At 43.8% G+C, this 13,591-nt stretch overlaps 1 protein-coding gene across 5 annotated transcripts in view; it reads right to left on the bottom strand.

The window, feature by feature from the left end:
• Positions 1-13,591, bottom strand: part of GRB10 (growth factor receptor bound protein 10) — an 848,605-nt gene that overhangs the window by 684,348 nt on the left and 150,666 nt on the right. For all 5 annotated transcript variants that reach the window (XM_069613407.1, XM_069613409.1, XM_069613406.1 and 2 more), the window contains one exon: positions 3,711-3,798. In XM_069613407.1, coding sequence (XP_069469508.1) covers positions 3,711-3,758 — 48 coding nt within the window. In that variant the 5' untranslated portion in view covers positions 3,759-3,798. The remainder of the gene's footprint in view (positions 1-3,710; positions 3,799-13,591) is intronic.

Below are 13,591 nucleotides of genomic sequence, written 5' to 3'. Positions count from 1 at the left end.
GCCACCTCGCACTTTTCCCCACAATGTCACTTGGCCTACTAAGCTCGTCAGTCTTCGCTTTGTCCCCCTCCCTTGCCTCATCGCACCTTGAAACACTGGTGTATTGGCACGTTATAAATGCCATATCGTAGCTAATCTCCCGTGTGAAAAAGGCATGACTCCCAAGAATCCCCATTTGCAGGCTCTGTTAGGCAACATGTTGTCCAGCACCCACTTCTAAATTGAACACGCCTGCAGAGAAGTAGCACCTGAACCCAATTATGCACATGTTACTCAAATGTCACAAATGTTTTGCATCCAAGCATTTCTCAGCTCAGGAGCAAGGATATGCACTCCAACCCAGGACCTAACCAAGGCACATGATCACAAGCACAAATCCCCGATCTAAAATATCAAGGTAAGCATCCCAAGGCTTATGTACACGTTGTAGAAGATGGTTTAAGAAGCAAGATACATTTGCCCCTTCAAATGTAAGGCAATTTAAGTAGACCTTGTTCACTGCCTGCAAGTGAGACACAGCTGTGAAGTACCACAGTAAAGTTATTGATATGAAGGACTTCACTGGGTTAAAAATAATAGTTTCTTTGCCAATACATCAGCATCTTAAGGTACAGGCATGACTGACATCACCCTGAAGTATACACCGGTGCAATCACCACAAGTCTGCATATCAGGTAAACAAACTTCCGTGCAAATGCTTGTGCAAGGCGCTTTAGGCAGCATATCCCAGTGTTATGTGAAGGCATCCTTGAACTAGCTCATGTTGGGCCTAAAGATATTATATGGTCACTCAGCAGTTTTCCAAGCAGTAATGGCCTCTTTGGAAAACTTGCTGTACTAAAGGGAAAATGTGGCACAAGCATGGAAAGAACTAGTAAGCATCCCACAAGATGAAAACCGCTTCATAAGGCAGCCATTGCCAGGCGAAAAATAGCCGGGACAATTGTGGCCCCATGAAAAGGGCAGAGGATAGACTGCTTTTCCCATAACAAACCAACACCATGTGTCCAGGCTTCCAAATTGTGTCCATTTAGAATTCTGGTCTCAAGACATTCAGGAAGCGGTAGTGCTGTGAAGAGTGACAGATGAATGTGGGTCCCTTTGCTCCGGTCCCGCACTCATCCAGACGATACAGAAATGACTGGTATAAAATTGTTCCTGGCCTCCTCCTCTCCATCACCATTGTACCGCAGATGTGAGAAACGCTATTCACTCAGACAGGCATTCAGACCCTATCCTGATGAGGAGATCAACTTGCAGACAATGGAGCAAGTGGACTGACTAAGCAGAGCACCAATGACATCCCGATTAAGACCAACACAGATGCATTGGACATGAAGCACATTTGCATCCTTGCAGGACACTAGACACTTAAAATAAACTTCTCCTAGACCCCAAGAACATGCTTTTGACCCACTTAGCAGGCATACCCTTTACCAAGGCGCAACGCAAGACACAAGAATAAGACCTGAAGCTTGCTGAATGAAGTTAAAATGTCATGAAAATCAAAATGGAAGCCGCAGCCAAACTGAAGTGAATGGAAAGCACGAAGAAGGCTCAAGAATTCAGGGAGAGGCCAACTTGCCGATTTAGCAGGGAAATGCAGACTGGTCATGAAGCCGGTGTACATGTTCCATCCAAGGCCATCAATGGAGGGAGAGTTTCACAGCAACACTCAAAGATACAAAGACTTCAGAAACAGTCTTCTTAGACACCTGCATGCATAATGCCTAAAACGAAACTCATAAATGGAGCAGGGAAATCAAGCCAGTGATCTCTGCACACGTTCTGGGACCGACACCAAGCCTATTAGATTGAGACATAAGTCGTTCCCATCCAGCTCAGTACATTTAGCTTTAATCCTGGGATTTTGTATCATGTTTCCTAAGCTCAATGCCTAGAGGAGCCAAGATGGTAACCTTATTGGTACAGAATGTACCTTTGGGGGATGATCTCATCACCTTGAATTGTTGCTCATGGGCTGGTCACCAGCCAAGGTACGAGGGCTGGGAAGACACCCACTGACCAATCCATACCCACCTTCTGTGTTAGTTCACACTTTGTTGCACTGCCCCATTATAATGCACCAGATCATGCATATCGAATCTGAGCACTAACCACATATGTATACCATAAGTAGATTGCCCTCACTAACCAACCCTCCCCCTCACCCCCAGTCTACCTAAGTTTTTGTAGAATAACTGGTCACTTACGATGTCAGTCCGTTAAGACGTTGAAAACCCTGTAACTAGCTGAGAGCAAGCAAGGGAAATCCTGCAATATCAATTTGTCCCCGTTTACGGGATCTTAACAGTTTGTTTAGCCACACGTTTGGGCATTTTCCTTTTTTGGGGCACAGCGATTACCCCTGAATCAGAGCTCTTGCTACATTAGATTTGGAGGCTTATCCTCACCCCTCCACTTCAGCTGAGAGTGCCTATACGCACAGGGCAGTAAAAAAGTATAACAATTGATATTCCAGCAAAAATCGTAGATTAACCAGTAAAAACAAACTTGAAGAAAATACGTAGAAATCTCAGCACAGACATGGCGTCATGTCGCGTTCATTCCACTTCCTTTGCAGTATAATAGCTGACACTTTGCCCAGGGTCATGCATGCCACATTAAGCAGTTGTACCCACTGCATGCTGGGACAGTTGCCCCCCCCCCCCATCCCCCCTTCTAATGAAAGTATGGGCCTTCAAATCGCAGTATGCAATTAAAGAAAAGGATTGGCTGGCGGTTCGCCATGACAAGGCAACTTCCAGGTGCAGTAATACATGCGACACCATGTGTTTGATATATACAGTCTGGTGGCAAAGCAGCGGAATATCGACTGTGGTGGTTGGCAGAAGGAGCCCAGTGAGGGTATGGGGAGGGTATGGGGAGGGAATTGCCAGTAGCGCACATTGAAAGGCGTATCCACGATGCTTGGCGCACATTCACAGGCACAATGTCGAACCATGACACGCTCACCAATAAACAAAATGCTGAACATTATTTTAACGTTACGAGCCCGTGTGTTCTCGCTGACTAGGTCATTTGCTGCTAGCGGTCCACATCAAGAGTGCTGCTCCAAGAAGAGAATAGCAGAATAGCTCTGCACTGCCAATTACACCAAAGGCCATTCTGAATAGTTATGATTTCGCAAGCGTACACCACATTGTAAATCACTTAAACTTTCTCAGAAACCCTGGAACAGAAAGCAGAGATTCCCAGAAGAAAATGCGAGTGTTCCAATACATAAAACTGAAAATAAACACTTTCAGGAAGGGCACAAAAATCTGAGTCTGCAACACTTCGGGAAACAAAGCTGCAACAGGGCTGCTATTTCCTTAAGGTGCAGTACTACTTCGAAGACTAACCCTTATATCTTTTTATGCAGAGAAGTAGTAACCTTTTTTTTATGTTTGTTACATGATTCCATCCAGTAACAAACGGCAAGCCAGAACATTTAGCAAGAACGTTGTTTCAATTGTGTTACTAGGCCCTGGTCGGGACGCAATTCTGTGGTTCACGAAGTGCCTCACTATGTGGACACAGAGTGGCACATTCTGTAAATCCTTGTAGCCACTGCAAAGCAGACAAAAGTCAGACTGGAGAAATGTACTATGCGTAACTTTTTTTTACTACAAGATCGGTCATTTTTAGCGACAGAAAGCCATTTGATCCAACAATATTAAATTAAATAAACCAAACTTAAAGCATACCTGATAATAGGGGTGTAAAAACTGATCAGGGCCACCCGTTAAAGCCATCTTTTCTTTTGGTATTTTCCACTCTTCAGTCTGTCAGGACCTGTAGGAAGGGAGGAAAATATAAGCTATCCAGAAAAACAGCCCGGCAATAATCAAAATCTGCAATACCCCTAGGACCGCCCCTTTCCCTCGCCATCAGCCCTACAGACAGGTTCGCCCATAGGGCATAGCTCTCAACCATTTGTCTCGCAAAGGCGGGTGAAAACACCCAATTATATTTTTGGCGGGTGAGAGGCCCATTGAAACGAATGGGCGTGCAGGAGGCTTGGCTGGTGAGTAGGCTGTTTACAAGACGGGTGACACCCGCCAAAAGCGTGTGAGTTGAGAGCTATGCCATAGGGGGCACTAGGGTGGCGCAACCCCGCCCTCCCACCCTCCCAGTTCTGCAAATAAAACAGAAATAAAAACATGTAAAAACCAAACCAAAATAAAAAGCAATGCATTTGCATTATGGAGCGAGTGCAAATACTACGTTTGCGTTATGAGGGAGTGAAAATCAAAGAATCTAAAAACATTTAAATCCTTAGCAAATGTAAAGACAGCTGGTGTCCCTTATGCCCGACAGCAGTTTACATGGGTGAGGTCCAGCAAATAAAACACCCATGACTTCACTTATGTAGAGCTCTGAAAGACATTGCGAGACCATATCGGGAGGATAGTTCAGGTGAAACATGCTCGCCTCAAAAACGAGACCACATGGAGCACCACAGGTTCGCGCTTAGAAACCTCTGGGTATTAAACGTGTTATAAATAACCAATCATATAGAGCACAGTGACGGCTGCCCTTCAAGATCCCTGGGGGCGCTGTTGAACAGCCCTAATGACTTCCTGAATAGCTCTTCCCACTCCCCCTCCCTCCCACCACCACCTCTCCCTCCCTCCCTCCCTCGCTCGCTCGCTCCGGTCAGTATGCCGAGCCTCCCCTCTGCCAGGAGGAATAGGCAGGAGGGTGTGTGTGAAGGGAGTCTTCGACCCTCCTCCCTCTACATTCAACGTCATCGCGTTGTTGGAAAACTCCCAGGCCTACCAGAGAAAAATGACTGCCACGGCCTGCCCAGGTAAAATGAAAGAAAAGGGTCTGCGATTGTAATTTTGAATGTGTGGGCGCATGACTGAATGAAGTGTTCTGGTGAGTGCAATGTGTAAGATTGGAGAGAGTCTGTATAGGTGCGTGACTATCTGGATGCAGTGCCGAGGGCCCGATTAGAAGTTCAGTCAAAATAAGAGCGTCATTCTGTGATGGAAATACTGGTTTTACACAGGCCTTGAATAGGTGTGTCTGTGCAAGTGTTCTGGTGGGTGCTTTGTATGATCGAGAGGCTGTATGGTTGCCCGATTGCTTGTGGGAATGCTGCGAATGTATTGAACAAGATTGTTTTCTGGTGGGTGCAGAGTGCAGGATTCAAAGAAGCTGTATGAGTCTGTATGAATGTGTCCATGCACGCATGGTGTTCAACTTGCACCCATGTGACTGAATCGTCACACGGTGCCCAGCAGAACACTGATATTCATATATACATGTGCACAAGCAGGCAGACCCCCAAACAGCTTCTCTCAAACATTGAATGATTGAGAACAGCTCTGTAGGGCATGACTGCATGTGAGGCACTGGGGACAGGATAGCCCTACTGGGCATCCATGATGTCCAGTAAAATCATCCCATGCCTTCTCCCTGGGCGCACAGCGCCCTGCAAACACATAATTGATAATAAGTGTCTGCGAGGTGCTGGGTGTCCCAGAGGGCTGGCATGGCATTTACTGGCCATCACTTTTGCCGGACCATGAGAGATGAAAAAATTAAGTGTACAAGTTAAACTTTTTTTTTTTAAATGGATTGTCATCCAAAACTCAGTAATTCAATAAATGCTAGTTATGGATTGGAAAAAGGAACCGCAATTAAAAACTACATTTAGTGCCAATGCCAGGCACTGTTAGATATCGAATGAAGACTACACCAGGAAACTGGTCTTGAATTTACGTTTCAAAAGTTTATTAGTTTGGGTTTCATCTTCCACAAACAGTGCTTTCATTGCTCAGGGTCTTGTATGAATTGGTCTTGCATGCATGTTTGCACTGACATGTTGCATCAAATGAGAGAATTTCCTTTTCTGGCAGGGTTTTGTTTTGGACATTGTTCACTTAGGTAGAAGTGTATTTTGGCTTGGAGAGAACCCGCTCCAGTGTATCATTTGTGGATGATGCAGAGGACATTAAAGTGAATACTTATTGGACCTCAGTGTAGGCTTCTCAGGGCTGGTGTTATAGTCTTATAAGTAGTCTTGCTGCAATATTTGTATGCTCTGTGATGAGTTCTGGCATTGCAAGGTAAATGCTGTTCACAGTCTTGATAACACTAAGGAAAGGATTGTGATGGTTCTGTTGGAAAGGTGAGGTAGGTGACCATCACCCCCCCCCCCCACCCTCCAATTAGTCGCAGGCAGTAGAAGCATTTCTTCACTACTGCGTTCGACTTGTGGTTCCTGAGAGAGTTGGAGTACTCCCAGGTCACTGAAGAGGTCTCCCTCCGATTGGGTTCCCATGCATGGTGGCCAGCTGAGGTGTGTATGTGTTGGATGGACTATGGGGCAGGGGATCATTTGTTTAGTGGGGTTTAGTATGAGGTTCATCATCAAGGTAGGTCAGTGATGCATTTGTTGACCGTGTTTGGATCTTGTGGTGAGGTGATCTTGAAAAGGAGTTGGGTATCTGCATAGTTTTAGGTTGTCAATCCATGGGTATGAACACATTTCATTAGAGGGGGTGGACATGTCAATTTTTGAGAGGAGGGAGAGGCTAGATACCACAGGTGATGTTTTTGGTGTTTTCGGTTGGGGAGGGGAAGGATTTCAGCAAATGTAGTGCAGAGTTTATGCCGCATTATTCCAGTCTCTGGATTAGTGTTGTGTCCAATTGGGTCGAAGGCAGCTGATCTGTCTAGTAGTATGAGGGCCAACAGCGGAGCAGTGTAGGGCGTGTGCATGAATGAGCTAAACATGGCGCTGATGCTGTCATTTTGGACATTCACTTTCATTACCGCAATGAAAGCCTACGTTATCGTGGGCTCAGTAAGCAAGCGTGAATTCTGCAACAGGTGAAAGGTTGAATGTTGTAAGATAAGCTAACTTGAAGGATAGTTGTATTGTCTGCAAAAGGACAAGCCAAGAAGGAAGTCCGACATTTGCAGGTGCAGTGATAAGGGGTGCTGGGAATGAAGGCGGGGGAGGGAAGCTGGATTTTTCCACTCTTTGCTCCCAATGCTTGCCGTCTACTGTTCGGCCGAGGGCAGTCTGGTAACCATGAAGGGCAGGGATTTCCCCATAAAAAAAGAAATATTCCTCATGAAAAAAGACGGACCCTCGGTGAGGGACTTGCTGAGAGGGAGAACGCTCCGCTCCAGACCCAATTAGAACGAGTGATCCATCTGCCTACCAGCTCTGGGACGAAGCAGTGTCGTGGTGGCAAGATGAAGGTATCTTCCGCAACCATACTAACAGTGATGCTCTTTTTCCATGTATGATCTAATATAGGTCATGATTTAGTTGCGTGTGCATGTATAGTGTGTGAATAAAGGGCTTGTAACAAGCCAATTATATTTCCAACTATTGGTCCAAGTGTGACTCATTGCCCCTCTAGGGTACGTGAGTTTGAGGTCCATACATGGGGCGGACAAAGCAAAACATTTGGCGCCGTTAGCAGGGTCTTTGTGCCGATATTGATGCGAAAGAGCCCTGCCAATTCAATACATTTTAAGTGTTGGAGTGAGAGGCAATTTTGGTTGTGGATATTTGAAGAGGAAAGTTGGTGAGAGATTGACGATCGGGAGGTGAAACATTAATTTGATACCAGGAGTTCCTCATTTAAGAAAAAAGGATGCTCCGCAGGCGGAGTGTCCTGAAGTGACCACCCTGTATGACAAAAGTGTCAAACCTGGGCAAGTGGTCCAGGTCTGAGTGAGACCTGGGCTATAAGCATAGGCGAGGCGAGCCTGACCAAAGGGCTGCCTGCAACAGGTGCCTGTGGAAAAAGGGAAGAAGTGTTCGGCTTTAGGCAGAAGAGTTTGGATTCTGTTGCATTCATTCCGAAAGGTGCATCAGACTGGAATTGCAGGCGAGTGTGTCGAGATTGGAGAAGGAGCTGGCAACAAACAGATTGCGTTAATGCAGTAGCTCCAAATGAAGTTATATTGTAAGGCAGACCAATCAAGCAGTAGCAGAGTGAGTTGCTGGAAGGGTTGCTTGGTTATCAAGAGAGAAGAGGGAGGGGGAACTCCCGTAAGGTAGTGACCGATTGCCTCCATAGGGCTTGATTGGGACCCCGACCAATGGGATAGGGATGTATTTGACAGTACAGAGAGTGGTTCAGAGCAGGAGGTATCGTCCAGGCCAGAATCTGGTCGGAAGGAGGTAACGGCTGAACCAGTGATGTGTAGGAGAGCTGGTCTCAAACCCAATAATCAGAGAAGGGGTGGGGGGGTTGATTTGACCACGCTAGAGGATTATTCCCAGCAAGGTTGGGGAAATCAGCCAATTGAAACAAAGGGCTGGCGAGTCTGTTAACTTGATTGGATTTGATGTGGGAGCAGCGGGTCTCCTGGTAGACGCCACTAGGTTTCTCCCATGGTCACAGGAAACGCATTCAGGAGATGTTACAAGTAGGTCCTCCTCATGAGGATGGGGAAGATGTTCAAATATCTATTACAGCTAGCGGCCCACTGGTGTCACCGCAAGTACCCGATCATATCAAGGCCTAACAAGGAGAAAAAGGGGTACACATTGGGAAAGGCCATACAGAGGGAAACATGCCATTAAAGAAGGGATTCATTTAGATACCCCCACCCAACATGTGGTAGCTAGAAATGCCATCATTCGAACCGCTCCACCCACATACAAGAAAATATGACCCTGTTGGTGGGAATGATCGGTAGAATGACAGATGTGGTGGATGCAATCAGGCAATTGGCAGACCTAGGGGAACAGGAAAAGGCTGAGGAAAGACCAGAGAACAAGAGGGGCGAAGTGAAAGACAGGCACCAGGGAAGAGGTTCGACAGTCAAGACTCTTATCCCCAAAGGATATGTTGTTGGCACTACTAAAAGATGGGGTGCCATGTGAAAATATTGAGGGTATTGGACAAACAGCACATCTGTAGACACTTCATAAAAGCTTCCTCTCTGAACATCTCTACCATTTCTAACAACTAGAGTACTCCAGTGCTATCTGTGTTTGAATACTCTGGCTGTTGCTAACAGCACCTTTAATGGGTGGAGGTTGATTTTGCACAACCACTGCTCACAGCTGCAATATACATAGACCACACAAGACAAGCCCAAAAATGACTGCAGCCCAGTATGGTCTAGACCACCTCATGCAATTTCCAATCCACATGCCAAGAGACTTGCACCAAATGCTGCATTATGACCGACGTTCCCAAGCTTCATTCCACATTTTTCCCCCCTTTCCTCAGTTCTGAAATAGTACCCCAGGATGAAACTTCTGACAGATGCATGGCATCAGAAAGAAAACCTCCTAGGAAACCATCTCTCATCCAAGTGAGACTACTGCAGATAGGAGCACCAGAAAAGCCTCTCTGAACCAACATTTCTAATGACTCTTCAAATAATGTTCCAGTGCTGCCAATGTTTGAAGACTGCCTGTTGCTGGCAGCACCTTTAATTGGGGAGTGGAGATGGAAGAGGGGAGGGGGCTTTGGGAGGTTGCTTCTGCACAACCATTGCTCACAGCTACATTAAAGCTACAACTCCACACAAGCCACTGCCCTCCAGTATGGGCCCAGACCATCTCGTGCAATTTCGAATTCACATCATCTCAGCAGACTTGTCACACATGATTTATTATGATCGGTGTTCCCAAGCTCTAGCAAAACATTAGAAGAACCACTTAGTGTTTGTGAACAATGTTACACATTCATCTGGTGACGAAAATGTAAAATCACAAAAGTGAAGACTAGAAATTCTAGAGGTGGCATAATTGTTTGTGGCATTGACTTTTTAATCAAATAGATTGCTCCAGATCACACAAAAAAAAAATGTATTAGGGGAAGTTAATAAAAACAATAGTTTTAGGGGTATAAGGCCAAATGTGCTTGTAGTTACTGAAAACCTTTAATTAGCAAGTTCAGAATGATGAATGTAAAAAATGTGTGGTTGTGATTATTCGCACCTACAGATTTAGGCGCCCACAGATTGGACAGTTTTGTATGCACAGATATGATAGTTACGATTGCACCGTCCATAGCCACAGCTAGAAAATACCATCCAGAAAAAAAAAAATTTACAAAAAAAAAATTAAGCAGCCGCTATGAACCTCTACCATTTCTTATGACTTTTCAGAGTGCTCCAGTGCTACGAGTATTTAAGACCATGGATGGTCCCATCAGCACCTTGAATGGGTGGAGGTTGATTATGTACAACCATTACATACAGCTAAAATATGAAAACCAGATACAAGCCGAAAAAAAACAATGCAGCCCAGTAGGGTCCAGACAATGCAATATGCAATTCCAATATACAACCACATCATTCCAGGAGATTTGCACCAATCTTTGACAGATCACAAGAGCCATGTCTTCTTGCACAATGTTAGACATTCAAATATCCAACTGGTGACAAATTTAGACAACTAAAAAGACAATGCCACAAAAAATGAAGACCTCTGGAATTTCTAATAACTAGTGTGCCAATGCTGCAGATGTTTGAAAAGTCTAGCTGGCAGCAACTTTGAGGTTAATTGTACACAAGCACAGCAAATATATAAGACCACATAGAAGTCAAAAGACTGCAGCCCAGTATGGACTACACCATCTTGTCCAATTTCAAATGCACATCAGCCCAGGACACAATTTGTGACAGAATATTAAAAAAGCCACATCTTCACTTTCTAACTCAGTGATTTATACTGTCCATATTACATTTTCAATATCTTTTTTATTGATTGTACTTTTCCAACAATAGTTGTGTATCGTTTTAATCAATCCAGGATTAGTTTTGTGAGTAGTTGTAGTGCTTCTTTGATTTAGTCATACTCCAATAACGTCACACATTTGAAAATAGGTGAAATATTTTAAAACCATTAAAGATAATAAACTTTAAAAATAATTGTCTATTATAAATTGTTCATACAACCAACACAATCTGTGTTTGGTGACTAATATTTCTTCTTTGCACAATAGTTAGGTATATGTAAAATGAGACTAAGTGACGTGTAGTTTTAGGAGATTGTGCTATTTTTAGGGTACATTTATTCTTGGATTATATATTTCAAACACGCAGCCCATTTTTGAAAGGATTTATTGTTCAGAAGACTTCAAGGTTAATGCTGTACACCATTGTCAAAATAAACTGTTCATTAAGTATTGGTTGCATTGTACTGTGGGATATCACCTACGACGTGTAGCCACTTTTCATATTTTATTTAATAGTTTTTTTTTAATGCGCCCAATACTGTACCAAGTTCGGTTTCTAAGCGCGGATCTGGGATTCAAATCTGGCTCTGTGTTGTCTGCTTGCAAGACGCGAGTGTTGCCCCTGTGCAATCCTCCATTCACATACACATGAGCAAAGTATTCTTTTTTAGTGCTGCTGCAATTTTCAATAAGCATTTCAGTGAATTTGCACCACATAATTGATCAGAATTAATGTTCCCACAGAAGGTTCGATGGGCCACTCTTCACATACATGAACTATAAAGCTCCTTTAAGATTTTATTTGCAACACATACTTATGTCAGTCATCAGCTGTGCATGCAGGGGGTGGAAATCAATTGCCTATGCCATAAGGCTCCACCATGACCCCAGCCAAACTAAACCCCCATTATACACTGCACCTACCATGCATTCTAGTTCACCATCACTATACCATAATGTAACCAATGGCCACTGCTCATTGCTTGCAACCATGCAAGTCTCCAAATCCATGGAGCATAGGCAGCCACCATTCCGGGTTCCGCAACAAGCAAATCGGAGTACACATTCGCGCTTGCCGAGGATGAGCCCCACTGACACCAAATATCACTAGTTTTTCCTACTTTCATTCTTATACTTGGAACACTAAAACATTTCCAAGTGCATGCCAGTAGGTCCTTGATAATGCTAGTCAGAATTTTGTTGTAATCTAGTCCACCAATTCAGGCTGTAACCACAAGCAAGCTAAATAGGTTTTCCTGTTCAAACCTAACGCTTCGGCCATGCTGCAAAAAGGAAATTACAGTACACATTTCTCCTTGCCAACACCCACGCCCATTGCCCAGTCACCAGTTATCACTCTTGTGTACTTATAATGTATGCTTAAAAATAGGTTAAAAAAAAGTACATTTGAAAAACCATGCTTTCCAGTTCTTGCTGACCAACATACTTATTTGCTGCAATCTTTTCCAGCACTGTACCCACGAGCACATCTTTTTTAAAACCTATCCCCAATTTCAAAAACCTTACCACATACCCGCTCCCTGGTCCACATGGCCACTTTAACCCCATTGGTCGTCCCTTGTAGTCAGGGCCATAAAACAGATTGTCTGGGTAATGACCCGGACAATCTGGCCACTGCCCATTGATACAGGGTATACCTCAATCACCACAGATATATCACTATTTATGGTACCTACATTATGACACTACTCAAATAATCATGCTTTCAATGCCAATGCTCTTTACACTACTTTGCTGGAAAACAGCCATGTTTCTTTTTTCAAGCCTGTCAAACTGTATGTACATACAATAGTTATAACTTAGCCCGTGCCGCCACCCCCCCCCCCCCCTCTCAAAATCCATTCAGACTTTGCACAAACATTCAAGGCTGGGTTTATGATCTTTCTGAAAACCTTTGTCCACATTCATCAAATGGCAAACCACCATCTAAAAAGGTTGACGCCCCTCCTAATTTTTGCCCGCTCTTCACTAAATCCCACCAAACTTTGAAAATCATATCTTTATCTAAAATCTTTTTGCAAACTTTCCTGCAGATTTGTCAAATGGCACCACATTAAGCTGTCACAATATTTTGGGACCCGCCTAATTGTTCCACCTTGACGTCAGCACCACACCTTGCAAAGCCATTCAGAATCAGGTCTAGAATGAAATCCTTGAATTTCATGCAGTTTCATAGAGTGGCAGCAAAGTTGTAAGCCATCTAAAAACAGCTTTTGTAAAACCCTGTAATATACAAATAAGTATACATAACCCCAAATGATCGAAGATGTTCATGGATTTCCCAGGACTGTGTGCCCAGTAAAGTGCCATTGACACTGCCAGTATTTCTTTAGCAAATGCGTGTACTGTTAAAACAAACAGTGTATCCCCATTTAAAACTGTTGCACATGTAAACTTAAAACCATCCCAACATTGTAAACCCTCCAATTACTGTAATATAGCATTTCATAACATACTGTGTTTTACATAATAGGAGTTTGCATAACAAGCCCAAACCCAAGGGAGCATTCCTGCGTCCGATACTGCCTCAATGTGTCTATTGAAGCCCTCACAGTAGTCGGAACCATTAACTATGGGCACACTAATTCTCAAACATTTTTATATCACCCCAAAAATCACTTACACCATAAGTGATTAAAAAGGCATTGCAGACACGCATTACTACTCTGCGATACATCTATTCTGAAAACAAGCATACTTCCATTTTTTATCATGCACCTCACCAAAATTCAATTTTTCCTAACAATTTACAATAATTCCCACCCATTTTCTACATATACAGCAGCACTTCATTGTTAAATACAGCAAAAACAGAGCACCATTATGAACTTATGAAATCAAACTAAAATGCCCAACTGATTAATGCCAATCCCATTTGATCACAGATAACA

Source organism: Ambystoma mexicanum, chromosome 5p (assembly GCF_040938575.1).
Source record: "Ambystoma mexicanum isolate Mex_15411 chromosome 5p, UKY_AmexF1_1, whole genome shotgun sequence".
NCBI lineage: Eukaryota > Metazoa > Chordata > Amphibia > Caudata > Ambystomatidae > Ambystoma > Ambystoma mexicanum.
Note: the sequence above shows the minus strand (reverse complement) of the source record. Positions and strands in the feature narration are given on the sequence as shown.